This window comes from Xiphias gladius, chromosome 16, assembly GCF_016859285.1.
Source record: "Xiphias gladius isolate SHS-SW01 ecotype Sanya breed wild chromosome 16, ASM1685928v1, whole genome shotgun sequence".
NCBI classification, from domain to species: domain Eukaryota; kingdom Metazoa; phylum Chordata; class Actinopteri; order Istiophoriformes; family Xiphiidae; genus Xiphias; species Xiphias gladius.
In genome coordinates, this window is record NC_053415.1 from 5,246,716 (window position 1) to 5,271,124 (window position 24,409).

The 24,409-nt window shown below is 38.9% G+C and overlaps 2 protein-coding genes across 3 annotated transcripts in view; one reads left to right on the forward strand and one right to left on the reverse strand.

Moving 5' to 3' along the window:
- col5a2a (collagen, type V, alpha 2a) overlaps positions 1-5,659 on the forward strand; it is a 43,927-nt gene extending 38,268 nt beyond the window's left edge. Inside the window, exons 49-54 of the mRNA XM_040148102.1 lie at positions 800-853; positions 1,001-1,108; positions 1,408-1,717; positions 2,159-2,340; positions 2,625-2,867; positions 4,095-5,659. Of these exons, the coding sequence (XP_040004036.1) occupies positions 800-853; positions 1,001-1,108; positions 1,408-1,717; positions 2,159-2,340; positions 2,625-2,867; positions 4,095-4,241 (1,044 nt within the window). The 3' untranslated portion in view covers positions 4,242-5,659. The remainder of the gene's footprint in view (positions 1-799; positions 854-1,000; positions 1,109-1,407; positions 1,718-2,158; positions 2,341-2,624; positions 2,868-4,094) is intronic.
- A 594-nt stretch (positions 5,660-6,253) lies between these two features.
- Positions 6,254-24,409, reverse strand: part of gulp1a (GULP PTB domain containing engulfment adaptor 1a) — a 65,766-nt gene continuing 47,610 nt past the window's right edge. The window contains exons 3-12 of one of the 2 annotated variants that reach the window (XM_040148843.1): positions 20,987-21,048; positions 16,288-16,359; positions 13,629-13,727; positions 13,353-13,490; positions 13,018-13,134; positions 11,161-11,247; positions 10,313-10,543; positions 9,963-10,101; positions 9,626-9,720; positions 6,254-7,231 (exon numbers count right to left, since the gene is read on the reverse strand). In XM_040148843.1, coding sequence (XP_040004777.1) covers positions 7,160-7,231; positions 9,626-9,720; positions 9,963-10,101; positions 10,313-10,543; positions 11,161-11,247; positions 13,018-13,134; positions 13,353-13,490; positions 13,629-13,727; positions 16,288-16,359; positions 20,987-21,048 — 1,112 coding nt within the window. In that variant the 3' untranslated portion in view covers positions 6,254-7,159. The remainder of the gene's footprint in view (positions 7,232-9,625; positions 9,721-9,962; positions 10,102-10,312; positions 10,544-11,160; positions 11,248-13,017; positions 13,135-13,352; positions 13,491-13,628; positions 13,728-16,287; positions 16,360-20,986; positions 21,049-24,409) is intronic. The other variant, XM_040148844.1, reaches the window with a different exon arrangement.

Genomic DNA, 24,409 nt, shown 5'->3' on the forward strand with positions numbered 1-24,409 from the left:
GTCCATATTTGTCACACAACTCTAATGCAGAACATCAACAACAAGCTGAGAACCTTCTGCTAACACTGTTCTCCATCGTGTTCCTAATAAGAGAGATCTGTTTCTGCTGTGTTTTCCCATGCACTGTGTGAGAACACACAGAGGTAAAAAAAAACACAGGACAAAACAAAAACAAAATACAAAACACTAAGTAATGACAGTGAAGTCAGATTTTCACGGATGTACTTGATAGTCACCTGCTGTACACTGTCTCATAAAAATGCAGAGCGAAAAATAAGCGAATGTAAGGTGGGAAAATCTGTAGGAAGACAACAGGAGTCCAACATTGTAACAGTAAACAGACTGCCTAAAATGGTTATTAACTTATTACAAAAAGTATTTTTCTGTGACATTGAAGATTCCAGACGAAATAAACATCAATGGAACCTAAATGTTAGGAAAAAAATATTCTTAGTTATTATTCACTCAACACTCAAAAACTAAGGAAACTCATAAACACTGGAGTTATTAATTTACTCTCTTGCAAACTGGAATGAAGTTGTTTGTGACCTATTCCCATAACTTGGCTTTTTGTTTTCTAAAAGAAGCATCTGAACAACGGAAACAAATATGGTACACACTGTATAATACGGAATAAAAACCAATATATATTTGATTCTGCTGTAATTATAGTAGGAAGTCTCTTATGGTGCAGATGCCAACATGTGAGGTTTCCTGCTTGAGTATCATCCAACAAGTCAGGTCATCAAGTGCAGAGACTAATTAAAGAGACTAATGAATATTTATTTCTTACTTTTAGGGTACAACAGGTGAGCAAGGAGCTCCAGGAATCTTTGGACCAAATGGCCCCAGGGTAAACGTCTACATTTCATCCTTTGTAATATTATGAGTTATGGTAATATATGATATATATTTTACTCTCATGCTAACATTTATTGTGGAACCAAACTCCCAAATTTGAGGCTAAAAGCTAACAAATCTTAACTGTTATATGATTCAGGGGCCTCCTGGACCAGTTGGGCCTCCTGGAAAGGAAGGATACATCGGACAGCCGGGGCCGATGGGACCTCCGGGAACTCGTGGAGTCAGTGGAGAAATTGGGCCCGAGGTACCATCTTGTTATACAGAACAGATAGAAAGTTCTTATACTGTACTTATGTTGAATTAATGAAAGATTTCAGCAAATTTAGTTTAAAAAAAACCAAAAAAAAAAACAGTAACAGTTTGTGTGAGTTAGTAACAGCCGGAAAAAAAAAAGGCTCAGAGACTGAACATATTTTAAAGAGACGCAGGGAACAAGGGAATGGTTTATTTGTCCTGTTATTGTCTGAACAGAGATTTTAACAGTGAATAAAAACACAAAATTATACAGAAAAATAAAACCACAAACTATTGCTAAATCCGCAGGGCCCTCCAGGAGAGCCCGGACCCCCAGGTCTTCCCGGTCCACCGGGACCTCCCATGGCTGCCATGGACGACCTCTTCGGCGGCCCTCAGGATTACGACTCCGGCCCTCCTCCTCCTCCTGAGTTCAGCGAGGACGAGGCTCTGCCCAACAGCAACTCTTCCAACATGGTCCCTGTCGACCCAAGCGTCCAGGCCACACTGAAGGCCCTCAGCAGCCAGATCGACAACATGAAGAGCCCAGACGGCAGCAGGAAACATCCTGCCAGGACCTGTGATGACCTGAAGAGATGCTACCCCTTGAAGAAGAGCGGTGAGTGTCGGTGACAATGCACAGAGTGAGAGGAGTGTTTTGGGAGGTTTTACACTACTCAAAAACGTCTGTTTTGATGTTTTCTCACATTGATTTTGTTGAAACAGAGTAGCAGAAACATGCACCAAACAAAAGTGCACTCCACACAGAATGAAAGAAGCCTCACAGGGTGCGCAATCGGAATTTTAATCCCAACCTTCTTCTCTATCTATGTCCTCTAGTTTCTTATGTTCTTATCTCAGCACCTACTTTTCCTGTTCATCTTCCCAGGGCTTCTTTCTTATATGATTAATGTAGAAATCTGGTCAGGGCACGATGTCTCTAAACGGTGAAATAAAACTGCCGGCATGCTGGCACTGATTTATTTTACCATAGCAGCTGTAAAATAAATCAACACAAAATTCGGAGTCCTACCGTCTCCTGATGATTTTTTTTATATAGGTGATTACTGGGTGGATCCAAACCAGGGCAGTGCTGAAGACGCCATCAAAGTTCACTGCAACATGGACACCGGAGAGACCTGCATCTCTGCCAACCCGTCCAGCATACCTCGTAAAGTGTGGTGGAGCTCGTCCAGAAACAAACCTGTGTGGTTCGGAGCCGACATCAACAGGGGAACACATGTGAGTGCTTACACTTTGATGGCGGGAGACCGAGGGCAGCAGAGCTGTGAACGGCAAACGTACAGTAAAGTTGTTTAAATCTGTGTTTGAAAAAAGAGTCTTTGTTGCTGTAATTGAAATAATAAGCCAGCGCCAACCTAACCGAGAAAGCAGCGCTTTGTGCATAACAACTGAATTTTTCAGGGGACAATAATGAAAAACTCATGTTGTATTTGTAGAGGTGCATCTTGGCTTACTGGTGGATTTTTCGAGCCTCTGTTTGATTGCCGTATTTGTTTCCCTAGTTTACTTATGGCAACAAAGATCAGCCAACAAACGCCATCACAGTGCAGATGACCTTCATCCGCCTTCTGTCCAAAGAGGCGTCCCAGACCATCACCTACCACTGCAAGAACTCTGTGGGCTATAAGGATGAGAGGATGGGCAACTTGAAGAAAGCTGTAATCCTCAAAGGCTCCAATGATCTGGATCTTAAAGCAGAGGGAAACAACCGCTTCAGATACACAGTGGTGGAGGACTCCTGCTCAGTAAGTTCAGTCCCGGCTTTGCTCTTTTTTACATGTTCATTAATTATCAAATGTATCAAAGGTACTGTAAGGCTGGACATATCGTATATATATTTTAATATTTTCAACAAAGCCAATGAAATAATCAGATCCAGCAATTAATTAGTCTGCCTCTCAATACCTTCTAAGACATCTTTTTTTTAAAATAACGGTTCATAATTTCACTTTTAAAAAGTAATTATCTAAAATAGCTGGGCACTGTAGTTTTGCAGAGTTAATATAATAATATTGATAACAGCAGCTTTAAATAAACAGCAGATGAAATGACTGTGTAATATAAAAGGGGCCACTCCTATCAATAAACCCACAGAGAATTATAACCCAACTCTTCAGTTCCCCCCTGCTCTATAAAACATGTTTTATAGCCTATTTTGTAGCAAAAATGGTCTAATAAACAGACTGTACATTATGTGCGCATAATCAAACAGCAGACGGATCAGGTTAGCAGTTAGCTAGTGAAGCATAGTGGAGCATTTATCATTGACGAGCCAGTTTTCCTCAGGAGTTTGTGATCAAAACAGAGCCAGAAGAAGAGTGAGTATTAGATCTATATTGTCAGGTCGACACAAATGACTCAAATACACGATTCCAAGTTAATACTAGTGTTGGGCAGTGTGTAAATAGGCAAATTTTTGCTAAAACACTAGCCACAACACCTTCATGTGATGATAATATGTCAATGGTGGGCTTACAGCTTGTTGTGCTGCCCCAAGTGGCCAAGAAATTGATTAAATCAGGTGTACATCAGATTCAATATTGCATTCTATACACTATGTTTAGCCATGGATTAATACGCAGTTGCTGCATTAAGGAGGATTTTTGGCAGGAGGACGGTGTACGTGGGATTGAGTCTAAATAAACTACAGGGTGTGTGTTCATGGTAACAAAAGAACATCAGTCAGCCAGTTTTCGAAAGTTTTTTTCGCCAACAATGGAGAACTCTGACACAGAGAAAGCAGGAGTATTTCACTGTAGGTTTTGGCCTTTTCACGGCCACCTCGTCTCTAAAGTCAGTGCCCAGACGAGATTAATCTGTGTCTGGTGCAGTAAAGCAGCATCCAGCTCCACGAAACAAAGTCATAAAAATACTGTTTACCATTTTATTGAGATGTATTGTTCTTCACTCAAGCTGAAAGCTACAAAACTACTAAGATACTGACTGAATTTGCCTTTGTCTCCCTTTCACAGCAAGCAAATGGCAAATGGGGCAAGACAGTGTTTGAGTACAGGACACAGAAAACAGCAAGACTTCCTATTGTGGATATTGCCCCTGTGGACATTGGTGGCCCGGATCAAGAGTTCGGCATCGATATCGGGCCAGTGTGCTTCTTGTAAGATCGTGAGCAGGGATGCGTCGAGGACAATCCTGAGACTATTGAACTGACAGCTGACGTGATCAGCCACATTGTACATATGAGTACTGAGAACTATTCTGGCCCTGTGGCAAGATATTTATTGTGCCTTTCGACCCAGTTCAAGACATCGAAGATTTGTAAGTTAGATGAATGTTTGGAGTTTATATAAAAAATTGGTTTAAAAAAACAGATTCATTCCTCTGTCTTCTTGTGTATGTTTGACTTTAAGCTTCATGCATTTCGAGGCTCACTATGATGTAGTTTGATCCAAAGATCTCACCCTTTAATTTTATTTCACAAAACAACATTGCCAAAGATTTATGACTATAAAAGCTTTAAAGTGTTAATTATAACTGCTGTTCATTGGCCCAGAAAAATCCACTGAAGCTACGTCAAATGTTGTCCTGCCACTACAATTTTTTTCACAGATTTGTCTGTTCTTTTTTTACTTTAAATGTCTGAATATTAAAAAAAAAACACATCGTGGTGCTATTGAGGAACCAAATACAGCTGATGATGCATTCACCAGCTCAGGTATTTTCTCAAGACAGTTTTGATGAACCAATGTCTGTATCCAGTTATTTTAAACTCTGTACCAATCACGTGGAACATTAAAGACACATTAAGACTGTCGATTCCTCAGTGTTAGCTACCTCGTCACCGAAACTGAGAAAACGATGACACTACATGTAAATCTTTTTTCGCAGGTGCTGTTTTGTAAGTAGTGTGATCTCTGTGCACTTCTCCCGGCTACGCAGGACAGGGCAGGGTTCGGGGATGCCAATAAAGATCTTTCTGTCAACGATGGAGAGATGAATGAGGTTTTGTGTGAGTGGTGTGTGGTGATTTGTAACGTTTCTCCTTCTCTCAACTTTAATATCGTACAGTAAAAGGGTAGCACAGAATATTCTATTTTTATGCATGTCAGTTCCCCCTTTGCAGTATCCTGGACTTATATGCTCTTGGAATCTTTTTTTATAATCAGTTTTATAGAATAAGGTGGCTGTGAGTGCCTGTTTGCTTTGTATTTCTTGCTATGCAACAAATTAAACAAAATGCTTGTTAATCCCCCCAAGCTCTTGTCAAATTAATTCAGGTATAGTTAGGTACTTTAGGTTTGTTATTTTGCACACAGACTCATTTTTTTTTTTAAAACATATTTTTGTAGTTTAAAAAACAAATGTACTTGACATAGTTACAGTTTTTTTCTAATGTAAGCTGTTTGTTTTGAATTGTTATGAATGTGCCTTCAAGTAATTCCATTGTGAACATTTGGTTCATATTTGAGCATATTTATTATAGATCTGTAAAACTTTGCAAGGCTTGACTGCCTGCTAACAACCTAGAGGCAGAGAAGAGGAGGAGGAGGAGGAGGAGGGAGCTTTCCACACTGGAAGCAGATTTGTTTCATCCTTTGAAAATAAATATTGAAAATATCTCTCTCTGCCTGTTCTTGTTTGAAGAGATTTCATTTGATCCTTTAAAAAAACTTTTGCACCACAATAGAATAATTTCAGCGTCGAGAGGGTGTGAAATCTTGAGGCAAAAACAGAAATTCTGCGATGAATGTAGGAAAATGTGAAGCCAGACTACGGAATTAATATAACGGTAGGTGAATAAGTAGGACAATGGCAGAGTGAACTGTTACCGAAACTGAACAAATCATTAAAACAAGAGTAAGAGTCTGTAGCCATGCTACCGTCTCTGTGCTGCACTGAGGCACAGCTGTGCTTAGAGCTAAATGCTAGTGTTAGCATGCTAACATGCTCACAATGACACTGCCGACATGCTGATGTTTAAGGTGATATTACCTTGTTCACCACTGTAGTGTAGCGCGTTAGCATGCTGATGGGAATGTTATTAGTTCTGCAGGCATTTGGTAATAAACCAAAGTGGTCTGCACCAAGTTTTATGGAAATCCATCTGACAGACATTTTAGTCTGGACCCGGCGGCCGACACTGCCATCCCTCAAGTCACGCTGCTAGAGTTGGCCGATAATAAACAATCTGAATTTCAAACACAAAAAGTATTAAACAAACTACTAAACAAACAACTGCTGAATACAGTCAAGCAAGAATAATTTAAAATGACAGAATCAATGAGTCAATCAATTCTTTAATAACTGCAACAGCAAAGTCAATGCAACCAAAAGTAAAATAATGGGACTAGTACTGCATGTATGGACAGAGTCTGTCCAAAAAAAGTGCCTTCTGGTGCAAGAAAAGAGGAGACTAAAATGATGACAAGGTAATAATGTGACTCCTAAATACGGAAATGCCGCCTCAAACTTGTGAAATGAAATAGGAAAAAAAAACAAAACAACAACAACAACAACAACAACAATGAAAACCCTCAATATCAAAAACAAAGGGTGGAAATGACAGTAAGTAATATATATCCAATTGGACTAATTAAGTACATAATGTGTGACTTCATGTTGAGTAAAATAAGCAACAGAATGTGATGTTATGGGCAAGCTGAAAGTTTGTGGTTCCATTTATTTTTCTTGCCAGCTTGTGTTTGGCGTACAAACAGGAATGTGTCAACGATACAGAATTCGAATGGTGCATACACACACAAACTGTCTCATGTGAAAGTTCTGCCACCATGTGTGTACCGTTCAGTATTTTTCGACTATTTACATCTCTCATCGCCTGGGCAAGCAAAGGTACTCAAAACTACTCCTTACATTTTCTTTTTTTTTTTTTAATATAAAAATAGTTTTTTTCTATAATGGATCCGAGTTTACCTTGAAATATCGAAAAACCAATGTAAATGCAAATGCATATAAACCTCAAGATGAAAACTGTGACATCTTGACTCAACTGTGGAGTGGATTTTGGCACTTCTTCATACAAACAAGATAAAAGTATGTGACGAGGAGCATCTTCTTGGCATCAGCAGCGGCTGTCTAGCGGGTCCAGAGAGAAGACGGTGCCCTCTAAGGTTAGTCCCATTTTGAACCCCTCCTGGAAGACAAGTCAGTCAACAGCTGTGACAGTGACCACGAGATTACACGTCCCAATTGTTGCTGATAAAAAGATGGTCTGAGTGATGTCTTGAGTAGAGCCAATGGGATAAGGTATATAAAACTCTGAGGTAAAGAAAGAATGAAATGTTCAGCAAAACAGAGATTACCACACTGCTGCTCCGTCATGCTCGATCATGCAATACAAGACCAATAAACTCAAGCAGAAACAACAAGACATGCATCTTGGTGAAACTCATTCACATCAAATGGAAAAGGTATTTTTTATTTTGCAAACTGCAAAACGTAAATGTAGCCAAACTGGATTTGTAATCGTTTTTAATTTGCTCTTTTATAATGCAGGATTTGATACTGGTCGCAATCGCAAAAACATATGTATGATGCACCTCTAACATTTTTACGTTTTAGAGTATAAAAAGTTAGTGAGTTAGCCACAGAGTCTGTTGAGAGAAAAGGAGCTCATCAACTACAGAGCAAGAGAGTTGGGATAGTACATAACCATCAATGACACAACCACAGTCGCACTGTAAATCACACTCCATTTCTTCAAATGTGCGAACATGTGGCGGCATTCAAAGCATGCAGGACATAAACACAACCGCAGTCACAGCACAGACAGAGAGCAAAGAGTACAAACCATCTCTGACGCTACAAGTAGAAAAGGACAAGAGGTGAATTCAGCTGTTAATAGTTATGGAGAGGAAGGGGTTGAAGGAAAAGTTTGCACTAAAAAGAAAAAAGCGTATCAGAGCCACATTGCCTCCTACTGGCTATACACAGCGAAAACTCGGCAGTTACTCTGCAAGCACAGTCACAAAAGTTGCAGCTGATACTCAGTGGAAGTCATTATTTTCTCATCAGACTGTAAATGGTATGCTTTACACAGACCAAACAACAAGGACTGGCTGCTGTGGATATGGCAGTAACTGTGGCAATTCAAACTACAGCAATGTTTCTCAAACCTCTTCTCATTCCCACTTTGGAAGCAGCGAAAATGCATAGTCCCCAATACCACTGTAAACCAACTTCACTCTTCTCTACCAAAAATGATCATAATTCCCAGACTATTTTAGAACCTCGTGTGTTGTGACTGCAAATGATGAATTGCATGAATGTACCGCTCAGTGTTTACATATCCCATTAAATGAAGTTTCAAAAGAGAGGCGTTAAAACTCCAGAGACGCCTCATTTTGGCATTTTGAAGAAAGCTGGCACTATGAGGACTGGCTGTGTGTCTTTACCTCATGTTAAGGTTCTTCTGATAATAATAAAAACAGTAAACAAGAACCATCCTCTTCAGTTTGTACCCTCATGAGACAACTTTCAACAAATTATTCAAGTTTAACCCAGTTAACTCACATTTTTAAGACAGTAGGAGAACTTAAATTGAACCCATTCAATAATTTTATATTATATTATATTAATACATTATATTATTACAACTGTTTTACTACATTGTCATTCATTATGTGTTCAGAATCCTCCACATATAGGTGTCCACAGGATGAGGACATAGGATAGCTACTAACAACTACATTATAAGCGATTATTACCCATTTATTAAATGTTAAAGCAGAAATCTGAAAAGCAAAGTGTTACAGACTTGTTATACTTTTTCAACGGTGTCCAAATAAATTCTGGTAACATAAATCTTGATAGCTGTGCTGGTGTAAGAGAACTCTTTTGTTTGTTTGCTCTGGCTACATGAATTGGATGACCTAACTTAAGTTCCTTTCAGCATTTCTCTGGGTCCAATTGAAATGGTTCTGCGTCCTCACGGGCAGGCCCACCCCATAGTTTGAGAACCAGTAGGCAACAGTGACAGCGATGAAATCTGATGACTCCAACAGAAACAATACAACAGCTCGCCCCTTGCAAAATACTGGTATTGACTTTTTACTCCTACTTCCAGAGTCGACTGGGGACTTCATTAAAATCTTTTTGTATCAGCCTTTTTGAAAAAGAATCCAAACAAGTAGAATTAGGTAATCTATCCCATCTGTTGCTTTTACGTCTTTATGCACCAGAGTATGAAATTGATCTTTTTAAATATGAATAATTTTAATAAAAAGCGTACTGCTCGCTTTCAGTTCAAAACAGGCCAATTAAGACCAAACAGTCAAACAAATGACTCAGCAGTCGTGTCCACCACTGTTAGAAAACTGAAGGGAGTTTAACGTTAGGCTCAGCTGAGCCATCGCCCATGATGAACAAAGCCTTTGTTCATGTAAAACAGGAAAGGGGTTTTCAACTTCAAGGTGCTGATACGGATAATAAGAGAGACAGAAGACCCGGGCGTCATAGTTTAACCAGCCTCCCTGGAGTTCTTTCAAAAAACTCAATGCCGAGGCATCAGACACAGACAGGCTCTCACCTGCATCTCATCCAGCTTTGACTGAATATCTGGAGGGAAGTCAGCTGATCCGCAGGTGAACGGATCAAATGGCTCAGCACCAAACAAGTCTTTCCCTACAAACACAGACAGCGGATAACCATCAGGCAGGCTGGAGAAAGGAGGAATATCTTCAGTAAATAGTGATATGATATTTTCTAAGTATCATGCTACAGATACCGTATTTAAACAAAACACAAGTGTTTTTCTATCAGCTGTTATCCTTCAATTCTGAAAATAAACAAGAAAAAAAAAGCAAAACCTTTCAGAACCCAGAGAAGTAATTCAAATGTTAATCTTATGATCAGTTATTACTCACTTATATCTGGTGGCAGTGTGGTTGGCGGCGGTGGTGGGCAGCCGTTACTGGCCAGTGTGGGCACCAGCGGTGTCACAGGGGAGAAGGGAACCATGTCGAAAATGTCTGTGGATTGTGGTTTCATGGAGATACTGCCTGCCTGTATCGAAAGTCACGGAAATGGAAATGGTTAAGGCAAGGTCAGTCTTGTGTGAGCTTGCAGATACACAAAACTACACAGCTATTTTTGCACAATAGCAAAAGAGAAGTAGAAGGAAATGCAAAAAGGAGACAAAGGCAGGGGATAATGAGGCCTCAGGGACAGTGACAAAGCACAGAGCAGAAAGAAAGAGAAAGCGTAGTGTGTTTACGCGAGGCCGTGGGATGCTGCATCCCTCAGTAGGCTTAGGAGGAAGGAGAGCAGGTTTGGCAGGCGGAGGAGTTAGTAGCCCCGCAGACAGGTTGGACTCCGGCGAGCTCATTGGAGTGAGTGTGACAGAGGAAATTTCCAGACAGGACAGCGACTTGATGCTGTGACACCAGAAGAGAGAGGAGGGCCTCTGCAGCATGTATGCTTCATTAGCTGCGTTTATGTGCAGAGGCTGAGAAAAAGAGATCGCAGACAGAAAATGACCAGAGAGGGACGATATTATTCAGTCTCGTAGAGCAGGACAGGTGTGGGTAACTGCATTCGCAGGAGGCTGTCACCAGTACTGGCATTTGCCCCAATGAGATGGTGAATGTATCGCATTCCTCATCAGACCAATCAGGTGTGTAATTGCTTTGCTTCAGACACAGCTTAGACCCCTACCGACTCGCTCCAGATAGGTCTGGAATGACCAGACCTGAGTCTGAGGCTGTGCATTTAATCACAGAGGCAATATCAGCAAACCCAGCTGGCCTTAAAAACACTTTCCAAACTTGCAAGATTAAATTCTGTCAACTTTTGTAGTTAAAGGTGTTCATGGTTATGTACTTTTGACCGATGCGAAACATTTGAATCCAAAATGAACTGAAGGTCATATTAGATTAGTAGGCTGTTTTAGTTGGTCTGCAGACATTGCAGTTCTCTACTTGCGTTACAGTTAGCCCACATCCTAGCATATATCGCTATCCTTTAGTTGTCATTTGTGGCCACAGTGGCTGCTGTTCAGAAAAAAAGAAAGTTGTGTTCATTTTCTAAGCTGAAGAGGTTTATATCCGTGCAGTTTGTCCTTACTGGTGGCACATGAGCTATCATCAGCTGTTCTTCAAGATCTTGAAGCTGTTTCTTCAGCTCAGAGTTCTCTGTTTCAAGTTCTTGAATCTGCAAATGAACAACAGCAGTTGAGTAATTTTAGTAGCCACATTAAAGTCAATTAAAGCTCAAATGAACTGCAGTGTGGCACCTGATACTGAAACATCCACTTTAACTTTAAAGCTTTCCAGAAAATTCTACAGTCTTTGTATTACATACAGGTGGGCAACATTGATCAACTCTGTTCATGATACTGTACTATATAGTGTCACTGATCTGTGAAAAGCAACAACATGAAACGTTTTCATGTGCTGACAAAAACAAATCTTTCTTCCACTTTGTGATTATGCATTTGTTAGATATTTAAAAAGTGTTTTTAAATAATTCATTAAGCTTTAAAAGTCAGAACATTTTCTCCACCAACACAGGAACACACATTTCAAATTAACCACATTTGGGGAGACATGGCTGTCACTAGACAATACAGTGGTTTCACAAAGTATCCAGAACCCTTGACTTTTTTCAGATTTTGTCATGTTGCAGCCTTATGCTAAAATTGTGTGAATTCATTTTCCCTCATCATCCAAACACAATTCCCCATAATGACAAAGTGAAGACAGAATTTTAGACATTAGTGCAAATTTATTAAGAAGGATAAACTGAAATTTCACATTGACGTAAGTATTCAGACCCTTTTCTATGACACTTGAAATTTAGCTCAGGTTACAACAAAATGTAAAAAAGGTGAAGGGGTCTGAATACTTTCTGAATGCACTGTGTGTAATTTTAAATTCAATAGATATCAATAGATATTGTGATATTTTAAATTGTATGAAAATTCAAACTCTTTATACTGTAGATAGAATAGCAGATGGGAATGTCTGCTTTTGACAGAACTAAATACAGAAACAAATCTATGTACTTCTTCCCATTAATGCAAGAAATCTTATAATATTGGTGACAAATGATATAAACAGTCTGACTGTAGAAACATTTATACTGTCTCTTGATATGTTCCTCATCATGTCACCCAAAGCCTTCCATAAACTTCAAACATCTAAATTTGACAAAACGATCCAGCCACTTATTAGCTTTCCTAAGAGCTTTCACCGTCGCAAAATAGTCTTCATCACATTTGTTAGTATTTGTCTTCTGTGTCGGAAGTCCTAATAGTGCTGTGGATGAAACCACAACAGCTACTGTGCTTGCATGTCAGCAGTTTAATCTCCACGACAAATGAGCACTCTTTATCGGCTGTTTAAGACTATGTGCTGCGATTAAAAGCGCTGGAAAAGCTAGTGAGTCCACCTTGAGATGGGATTGTTTCGTCAAAGGTCAACAATGAACTTTTGTGTTTAAACATGTAAATTCACTTTTGACTATGTAAAGTTTGGATAAATATTCAGTAAATGTTCATACTGCTGATGTGGAGCTTAGCAAATAGCTAAAACACAAAATAGTCTTTTTAATGACTATTTTAGACTGCAAATTAACCCTAAAATACAGTACATGCCACAGTGGTGTTAAACTACCACATCATTCATTAAATCAAATTCATACAAATGTCTTAATAAATTGCCATTTCAAAAAACCAGTGGGATGGCTCCACTTTTTCAGCAGGGTGCACAATAATTCAATTACAGACTGATTGATTTACGGACGTGTTTCATCAGCACAGCTTTATTTTCCACACTGGACGATTTAAAAAAAATCAATAGAAACAAGCTCTGCATTAATTACTAGAAATATCAATGTGTCAGCATGGGGGTACAAGATTTCAAATGCAATTAAAGTCTATGTGGGAGCAAACAAGCTGAATCAACGGGATGTGAGACATACTCTTTTCTGAAGGGTTCCAATCTGTTTCCTGGTTTCCACGTCTTTGCCTCCAGACTCGAGGAACTTCTTGTATGCCAAGTCGAAGGCCTGACCGATAGTTAGAGTTATCTCTTCTGCCTGCAGCACGAAAGAAACAAAGACTTGTTCATGGTATTCACCGAAATGTCACTATAGCTTATTTACACTTGAACTGATCGCTGATGGTTAACTACAAATTGTCAAAATACCAATTAGGAGAGAGAGGGCATTCAACACAGGATCAAAAACATGAAACATATGCATTAATTCTACAATCTATCAAGTGTGTTTCAATGTAACGACAAGGAAAAACTTACACACTTTTCACTGTCAAACACATAACAGAGGTGTTTGTTGGACTCAGAGTCTTTGCAGATAAAAGTAAATATCCTTTTATCAGTTTTGTCATCTGCACAGAAGGATATCCTGTGTAACTGACAGTTATGCTGCACATCCTGGAAAACAGAAGAAATAATTTCAAAAATGTTGATTATGAACCACTTCTTCCTCTACATGGTGTTGTCAGCATGTTGTGTAGTAGGTATAGTATCATTGCACCAGCCAAACGATAAAATTCAAATATTCTGACTCACTTTTGTCTTGGGATCTAGTATTTTCACGCCATAAATGGAGATTTGCAATTCCACTTTGGGAATCTTCTGTCCCTCTGACTTCTTGATATGCCTCTGAAACTGCAGATTGGAGAAATTACAAACAGAAAAAATTGATAAGTCCACCCTATTAATGCAAAGATATTTATGAGGAGCAAAAGGCACATGCTAATGATATGTAAAAACCTAAAGTCTAGTAACAAATCTTGTCCAAAAATATAAACCACGTACACATCTTTAAAGCTGCTCAATTAAATTTTCTGCCACCAGGGGGCAGCAGAACAAGCTGGAACCATAACAATATCAGCTCAAACAGTTGTTATGATCAACGTGCTAGCAATCAATTGCTTTTTAACACATTTGGAAGGCACAGAGAAGCATTTGCATTGATTTAAAGTCATGTTTTTGGTCATTTGTTTAGGAAAAACTCATCATTAATGTGAAGTCTTTAATAGACGAATAAGAAGAAATTCATCCACTGGGTCACTCTTTCAAGCACTGCCAAAAAACGATTTAAGTCTTTCACAGTTTTGTTGCCAAGTGGCATAAGTACCAACAAGACTTGGCAGTGAGTATAGGTCAATAACAAAAGAAAATGTCTGTTAAAAGGGGCGTGTACGCTGTCATTTGAGGAGACACTGTATTTGCATGTTAAAACTTAAAGAAGATTGAATCTGCAGCTCAAACCTTTGCCTAATTTCTCTTTTCAGCTTGTGAGGACAGACAAAGTGTGTGTTTGTATGTGTGTGCCAGTCAGACACTGCTGTGTTTTTACAGTCTATACTATAAAACTTTGGATTACATTCAGTTATATATTCAGTTGTAATCAAGCCCTCGTATGGCCTCGAATTACGCTTCTATGATTGAAGACTATTACTTTCCAGGGCCTGCAGATGCTAACATGAGCAGACGTGGAGAGAAAACAGTAAGCATGTTTTACAGTAAAACATTTTTTTTTTCTCATCTTTCTTGAGTAACACAGGGATTTATATTCTAACTGATATGCGACTACAGTATTTGACTTTAACCATGGATACATGCTTTCCTGGGCTGTCTCTCATTTCTTATTTTTGCAACACATTTTTTTCCCCCCTCAGATGATCCTTGGAAATACAATTAAGCCTGTCCTTGACTGTCAGTGTATCTGGGAGAGTAACCGTGGAGGTTTGGTCTCCAAACAGGCTTTCAAGATTAAATGTAATGTAACAATAGAGGTATGGGTTTGGGAAAACAAGCCTCCCCTACAAGTGGCCTCACAGATTCAACTCTTGGCAGGAGAAGACAGAGGGGAGGCCAGCAGGCAGCGAGCACAGCCACATTACCAAGAAGCTGTGAGAAAGGAGAGATGCCTGGGTTGTAGCGGTTCCCATGCTTACAGGCTTACACTGCTAGTTCAGTTAACTTTTACTAATGTTGAGTAGTAATGTGTCCTGAAAGAAAATCAGGTTAAGTGTTATTCACCGTGGACGTTTAATGAAACTGTGTCCTGAATACACCAGAAAACCATAACCCTAAATATCGAGTGTTTGTCAGGACAGTCCAATGACCCACTGAGCTTTTTTTGGGCATTTCCCTGGTGTGTGGCACTAGGACTACTTGGTTAAGGACAGTTCTGTCCTAATTAAAGAAAACCAAACCTTAACTGTTCGTAATATAAAGGGGCATGAAACCCAGTGTCTGGTGTAGAACTCAAAACACTTTGTACGTCCACCTTAAGTCAGTTTTTGCTGCACTGTCATGTAAAATCTTTAAGCTGCGATAATCAATATTTTTATATAAACACGGAATGAATTTACTATGTGTAATCTGAAAGGGGTCACTTGTAATGACACACAGAGATTTCTCCTCCAATTCTGCAGTTTGCATCAGTTCTACATTTGCTACAGCCACTGTCATTTCCAGACACATTAGGCAGTTTCAGGCAAGCAAGCTCTGAAATAACTTGATTAGAAGCCCTAAATGGCAGATGGATAAAGTTAGCGACACCTTTCACATTACATATAGCTATTTAAACCACTGTTAGTGTATGATTAGTGCAACTTTAATTAATACATTAATTAACATATATTTCTATAGCACACTTGTGTGTTTACGTGACTGGTATAAACAACAGCAGTTTAACATATTATGAAAAGATTATATGGTCTCAAGAAATCTTTTTTTCTCCATTATTATGCAAATGTAGGCTGCAGCATCTAATTCACATGAGGAACCAGTTGTGGAGAGCGTTAAGTGTCACGAGTTTTTTATCACATGTCTGACATTGTATATTAAAGTACCTAAATGATTCATTAAGTAAAAAACGGTGTGTTTGTATATCAAGAAAAAATGTTATAGTTAAAGGATTTAAGCTCAGGATCTTAAACAACAGGTTGCATAGCAGATTAATATCTGTTTTATTGAATTTTACATTTATCTGGGGAAGGTTGACTGAGCAAAGTGTTGTACTCATCTGGCAGTTAAAAGCATCCACACTTGGGAACTGAAAAACTCCAAGGGCACCTTGCTGGTAAGCAATGAGGGAGGGGAGCATTTGTCACTCACTCCCACCCCCTCTGCTCTGAGTTTCCTGTCCAATCCGGCCTCTCAAAACCACTCTTCTATCCTTTAGGCTACAATTTGTTCTGAGGACTGGCCTTACCTTTAGCTTTCTGACTGCATCCTTTACAACTTCGGTGCCTTTTGGGGCTTCAACCTCTGTGTTTCCAAGGAACTAGAAAGAGACCAAAAGGTTTGCACATTTATGATATGACAGTAACACAACAAAGGCATAAAGTACTGTTTATACAAGTAAGTGTACATGCAAGTGTTTGGTGCATTAAAAAGGTACAAAAAGAAGAAGGAAAGGAAAGTATTCTCGGGAAATAGTCCATAAACTGTAGCAGCGCATATGTCTATCTGCATTAAGATTGAACTCCTGCCAATTGCAGGTGACATTTGAGACAGTATCATCTGGTATTTCTTATTCGTAGTTCAAATGCACGTAGACAACATTTGGATCATATTATTCATGCTCGCACCATTCAGGGACATGAGATTGCCATTTGAAACGATTTCGTTTACGAAGGTGCCAATGCATGTGCCTTATCCCTGTTAGGAATGCATGTACGTAACTAAAACACGCACACACACACACGCACACAAACACAGAGACATAACCACACTGGCGCAGCACTTCTGCCGTTCTCCAACAGATGGAGCCATTAACCTTTATGCCTGAACATGGTGCTTGCCATCTGGCAGAAACAGCAGTAATTGTTCCAGTCACACGCACTGCTTCAGTGCCTCCTGAGGTTAATGTGAGGAGCCTGTTCCAGTATCAACTTCATAGACATTGGTGTCAGCCCCTTCAAGGTTGGGAAAAACAAAATAACAATGTCTCCCAGTGGAACAGAGCAAACAGCATAGACAGACATGAATTGTCTCTACGACACAACAAAATCTGTGTGAAGCTTTTTTGGCATTGCTAATGTCCAATTCACTTTGGAGTTTGCCTCACAGACTATTGTCCTTCTGCTGCAGGTGGAATGATGCCAAAGTCTTCAAGTGATTTGTTTCGTCTTGCACTCGTCTGATGCCTCTATAAAACCCTTTTGTCTTCTGTTACCCACATTAACACTAATGTTTAGGGTTTTTAATGAATTGAGCAATTATTTATTAATACTCTTAGTTATTTTGTGTTTGTGACAGAAATAAAAAAAGACTTTGCTGATCCCAGAGACCAATATAAAAAACTAAGAAGTTAAGAGAACTCTCAAACTATGCAACTAATTAAACCAGCAATATTTGTTGCAAGTATAAGTCATTATAATTCTGTCTACATGGAGCCTTCAACTTCTTTCCACATTTCTAAATGAAACGAGACAGCAGAAACAATACAAAAATGCCAGTTATCAATAGAGCCAGAAAGCAGATTTAGACTTTATACAAAAGTGTCAGCACTCTGCAGCTGCATGACAAATGTACTCCACACACTTAAGGACATGTCCGAGAGCGCCGCTGACAGATGCCCAGAATAGAATGGAGAAGCACTTGTTCCTGACCAGTGCATTCTGGGCTACGACTTGGGATGTTTCACAAGGATAACCAAGCTCGGAGGCTCATCCATCAACTGGTGCATGCAGCATAAAAAAAACGAACCGACCCTGGCCGTCATTCCCCACGGTGGGGATTCACGCTTCAGCAGCGCAGTCTCAAATGAAAAAATTAGAAAAAATTTGCACAGAGAACGCACAGACTTCAACCTTGTGGCAGGTCTGAAAAGTTCATTGGGATGAAAAGTGAAGAGCTGAAAACTGAGTTTCAACCCATTTTCTATGCACAGCTCAGTCCTCCTGATCGAAAGGTTCTCTTATTTATTTGACAAGCTTTTAGAAAGGGCAGGATCTGTGTCATGTGCAATTGAAGTGAATTCTGGATGTGATATGATTGTTAATGTCGGATCTCAGCAGCTCAGATATTCAGATAATCAACACTTGTTGATTACGAAGCTTGTTGATTACCCAAAAAGTATCAATAGCAGCTGTGTATAGCAGTCAAATACATAAAGACATCTCAGAACAAAGGAGTGGCAGGGCATTAAAACAGATGGGCTATAGAATTCGATTACAGTCTCTACTGTCAGCACAACAGAACATAAAGCTAATTAAAATTCAAAACAGGAAAATGCCACCTGGACTGACACATTCAGTTTGGTGTTGTGACTTGCTGATGACAGGGTCTTGCTTTGGTGTGGAATTTGGGAATGTAGAGGCGGGGGTGTTGGAGGGTTTCTTGATACATGCTGTGTGGCCCCTTAGTATCCATTAAGGACAAAGAGAGTGTTTGGTATTTATTTTCTCGACTAAAATGACTAAAATGGTTAATCAATAATCAAGATGCATTTTCGCATTGCACTTCTAGTATCAGTATAGCTACAGTCAAACACAGCAGAGCACTTGGACATCTATTCTATGCGAACAAGACACTTTCAAGCATGGATGTACTCAGGATCTTAGAAATACTGAGGTATGTTGAAATACCACAGACCCCAACCCACCCAAAGTGCTTGATTGATAGATTTTTTAATATTTTACCTATGTAGTCAGCAGATAGCAGCAGACAGTTTCTACAAGTTTCAACTAAAATAAAACAGTTCTTTTAAGGAAATGTCTCTCGAATTCAACAACTTAAATTAATTTAAATAACTGTGTCTCTATTTTCTCTAGTATTAGTACAAAATTACATAGTTCTTTCAAGGAAACGTCCATGGAAATTCTAGATAAAAGAACAGACCTGTAAAATAACAAATGAGCTAAAAATGTATTTGATTTACCGTCAGAAATTTAATCAGCAATTATTTTGCTATTTGATTCATCAATTCAGTCATTACTTGAGTACAAATGCCAATCATGCCATTCTGGTTCCAGATTCTGCTGTTTTTCTCAGTTTTAGATGATAGTACATTGTAAATTCAAGGGTTTTTGGACAAAATAAGCAATTTGAAGACATCATCTTGGGCTCTAGAAAAGTATACTGGGTATCATTCACTATTTACTGAAATTTTACAGACCAAACAATGAATCGATTAATCAATATAATTACCAGCACAATATTCAATAATGAAAATAATCATAAATTGAAGTCCTAAAAGCACTACCATTTTATTTCCCAACATAAAGGTTTAAATGCTGTTTATATGAATGAAATTATGGTGGAAAAGTACTGAATCCTTTACGTCTTTCTTTTTTTGTTGGTTTTGAAGTAGTTAAAGTTAAACACACTAAGTCTAAAAATAGTGAAATTAACTTAAAAATTCCCACCATGTGTAAGCTTTGACTGTTAATTGTAAAACCCCCAACTTGCCAGAAAAATACAGATAATGTGACCTGAGTTTTCTCATCGATAGTACAGCCTTGCTTTTTATACATGTCACAAAACATACTTCATCTCAGGTTAAGTTCCAGAAAGCCTAGAGGAAAAGATTAAAAGGGCAAAATAAAGTAGGTAGTTTGGTAGTGCCGTCAAATCTTAATAATTTAAGACACAGAAGACGTTTATGACATTGTTGAATCAATAGATGAAAATATTTCATTTTCATGAAAACTTTTTTTGAGGCAAAGAACTCCATCTCTGTTCTAACTAGCTGGGAGATTGTACAATGAATTGCCAACTGAGCCTTTTTTCAACTATCATAAGTGCTTTAACCCAGGAGATTAGGTCTAGCACTTTCTCAGCACTCAGCACAGCGATGAGTGGTGTACTCAGATCTTCGCAAATTTAGCCAAACTGGCAACTCAGTTAAAGCTGACAATATGCAGACAATATGGAAAATGAGAATATGTTTTGATTTTAGAGATGTGTCTTCTGCCAGTTCCTCCTGCATCTTTGCTACACAAAGTAAGGGAGCTTTAGCAGTTTAGATGAACGCGGTAGTTTTACTATTCCGCCTTGGATGCATCATAACATTTCTGTAGCATGGGATGTATGCTGACAGTCTTTGCGTCATAGGAGAGAAACTCTTTGTCGAATTGAAGCAGAAAACCTCTCTAACAGGGAAGTGCTGCCCAAGTGAAACAGTCCTCCAAGATTTGTTTGTTGGGTATTTTAAGTGTTTTGTAAGAGACCAAGTTTATAGTCAAGACCGAGTGAGCCATTTATTTTCAAGTTATTCTAGCGTCAGGATCAGGGGTTTGGCTGGTTTTGACAGAAACATGAGTCACTTTACATAAACACCCCTAACTGACATGCTGATTAAAAAAATTAACAAATCAAGAGGTTGAAAAAAAAGAGAGACTCTTTCAAATTAAAGTTTGACATAGGGGATTTTCCTTCATCACAGCACTGAGGGAAAACAGCTGCTCTGGAAGATAAATAAAGGAAAATCAACTTTTTGACAGTTCATACTTATGGTGTATTGGGAAATAAAATAAAATCTACCACCATTTAAGCTCCAAAAGTCATGGCTGAAGATGTCAATTTTAAATGAGACAATGTGGAAATTAAATGGCTTAAGGATGTTGGGCTGTACTGGTGGCTTCATCATGCGCCAACTGAGAAAACTTTATGCAGCTTCAACCTGCGACAACATTATCCAGAGACAGCCATGCTCACTTGCTGGACATTGCCACACACTGTGAGCTGCTGTCCTCAATGAAAGGCCTTGTTGTCTCAGTAGAAATGCATCATGGAACACTGGCACTAAAAGGTTTCGGTTTGTTCTCTGTGTTCCTTTTACTATAAAAGCCTCTAACCATTGTTTAACAACAGAATGACCCCAGCCGTTTTGTGTATAATTACAATACAGTTATAGTGCTCTGACAATGCTCACTACAACGAAACAGTCTGACAGTGACACATACCTTGGCATTGTAGGGTATGTAATGCTTGGCCAGTGCATCCGGGGTGTGCATCCATGATTTATCTGAAATGAAACAAACAGCTCACTCAGTCTCAATCAATGACCTCATTCAATATGGTATGGCAGAGATACAATCAGCTACACAAGTAGTTAGATCTCACACAAGTGAGTGTTTGAGGAAGAATATTATACAACAAAGCAGATACACAAAACTTTAATGTCAAAGAAAACGTAAGAGCTAAACTTACGAACAGAAATATTTATGTAGTAGGGAGGTCTCACTGAGTTCAATGCTTTCTTTTTTAGTAACTGTTTCTCTTCTCGATACAGTTACACACATTCAGACCTGAAAGTTGCCAATTACAACCACAGTCCACCACAACAGATTTGGTCACTAAGCAGCTCCACTGGAAAAGTCGGGGGTATACATGTGAACTACTGGCCACTAGCCCATCTCTGTAAAGATGTGGTCAGTGTGAACGCAAAGCTTATTTTAGAGGCGGCGCATTGCATTCAAAGTAAATGGAAAGACATGGATGTAAAAAGATGTGAATGTGTTCTAAGTGGGACAAATTAAAGTGAAGGTGCATCTTTGCAATTTCGAGATTGTTTCAACATTAGAGAAATATGCTTGCTTGTAACCAAAGCTCTATGACTCCACTTCAGAACGTATAAAGACAAGAAGCAAATGGAGCGAAGCTTCGGGTTGGGGGAAACGACAGAACTGAAGTTCCTAGCAAATTATGAGCTCAGCGAGGGTTTGCATTGTCACACAAACAGACAAACAGGCACAGCCTGCAAGCATGTTGCTAGCTAACTAGACCTAATATCTATACAGTAGTAGTCTGTACATTGGCTGTTTGTGACCAACAACACGGAGTGCACAGAAAGACTAGTGGTCAAATTTACGCATAATAAATGAAGGCAAAACCTCAACCTCACTCTTTGAAGATTAAACGAACCCAAAATGAGCAGTGGTTGAGAGATCATTACAAGTCATGGATGGCACAATCCAAAGCATCATATCATGCCGTTTTCAGCATTTCTTAATCATCCACTGATTAAAGACGATTTTCTTTCTTCATTTCCCATTCATAATTGGCTTATCGGCCAGTTAATGAATCTTGTGACAAAAGATGCATGACTGTGACCTTGGGGCACTCAGCTCCTTTAGGTTGATTGCATTAATCAAGACTTTGCAAGGTGCAAACGATGTGAATTAACTTTACCATGTCCTGTGCAGAAGTCTGTAATGACTTTGTTTGCATTGATGTTGTTGGCTAAGTGGCTTGATGAATTCAAAGTCTATTCTACTTAGTGTTAATTTGGTGCACCCCATTTGTCTAATTGTGATCGCTTATGTTTGCCAATCCACCATATTATTTCCAAGGAAACCAATAGGCAAACTCCTGACTTGTTTTATTTTTCTGGGAATCATTTTGAAGGCAAGAAATAAACAAAAATACAGGCCAGCAACCTCTAACACAAAAAGATGGTGTTACGTTTTTTTCACTTCTCAGACACTGCATGGTGAACTTGGAGGCTTTCCTCTACTTAAATTGTCCTCCTTTTAAGTTTTCTTAACAGCTGTGCAATGAGATTATCGCTACATGAACCTTGCAACAGTCTCCTTGAAAGCCCAATCCATTTCCTAGTGGGACTCTTGAATCAAAGATGATAGAGGGATGATGTATCTCCTTTCATATACAGCTAAGGAGGCTAAGAAACTGTAAATTCCAAGAAAGAGTCAGGAGGAGAGTGGTGAGGGCTGACACAGCGGCATGGCAGGTAGGCTGACTTTTTTTCAAGTCGTCAGCACACACTGTTCTGATTAAAGGAGGGGATGTGTGTGGGGGGTATACTTCTTTGATAGCTCTTTGCTGCATAAAATGGCAACTACATGAACACACCAAAAGTAGCAAAAGTTAGTAGTGCTGTCCGGGTCGCCAGAAAGGAAGATTAACTGTTTGGGCATAAAGATGAGTCGTGGTGTCTGAAGGCCACTCTGTAAGGTTGAGTGGGATGGAGGCAAGGGAGAATTCAAGAGGTGACAGCCTGAAAAGTGTCAGTGCTTCACTGTCACGCTGTAGTGTACTTTCTCTACAGACAGGGACTGCATTACTCATCTCTTCTTCTTGCTTTCCTGCAAAAGCAGTTAGGATGCATGAAAGCATAAAGGTCACAAGTCCTTCATGCATGTTACACTCCAGCAACCTTCATGTTCCTGCTGTCACACCCCAAGGTTTTGAAAATGGGTATTTTACAATTTTCCAACCCCTATATATTGCAAGACAGTGACGTTATACCCCCTGTTCTTTAATATATTGTATATATAAATTACTGGAAGTTTGTGCACCACTGAGAGTTTTTCATAATTTGCTTTACTAGACAAATCCATTATGAATCTTGATGTTTAACATTATGCTTTTGCTTTCTAAAAGAGAATCTATCCTAAAATCCTGGGTTTTAAAAAGCTTGTTTCAATTCACTGTTTCAAGTAAGAAGATTAATAAAGGGTATACTAATATACCAATATAATAGTATACCAGTGCTAATATAATAAAAATTTTTCTCCAACAGTGGCTGTTTAATCTTGCATTTTCCTTGTTCAAATTCCCTCCTGATCTACTGGCGAGTCTCTAGACTAGTGCATGAAAAACTGCCCACAGATACCTGCACTAATTAAACAGAGTAGACAGATATAAATGGTTAATTGTTTGGTGTGGGGGAAAAAATAAAAGGAAACCATGGGTGCCTTTAGCTAAAAATAAAAGCCCATTCCTTAGCAATGCAAATGAAAGGAAACTTTTGATTAGTGATGGTTTTCATCTACAAATTACACAAATGATGTAACACATGTCACTGCTTTCACATGCTTTGGTAAGCAGTCCATAAAAACAGCACATTTCACTAAGCTTTGAATTGATTCAGGCACTGGCGATTCTGCTGTCTGGACTTTCATTATTACATTAACTAGTAACTTTAAGAGCAAAAAAATTACATTATAGATCTATTGATCTACCACACATTTGTACTGTAACACACTGGAGATGTACAGAAAAAAAGTCCTGCACACTGTGGTGATTTGTGGATTCATTGATGGTTTGATCTATTAGACCTTTATCACAAACAGTATCCCCTTATCTACAAGCTAACAGCTGTATTTTGCCTTATGTCACACTTCTTTATCGTTCTACTTCACATTCTGTTGTGAATCCAGGCATTGGGATGATAAATAGTCCTCATGTCAATGACATATGCATCCAAAGAAAACAAGTAGTCCAGTTTTCTATAGTCCTCCAATTAAAAAACATTATATATTACTACATATTCATCTTCACATTTAAAGGTTCTGTATGTGAGTTCAAGGACAAGATTTCACTGAAAAAAAAAGAAGAAAAAACAAGAAAATATATATGCAAGA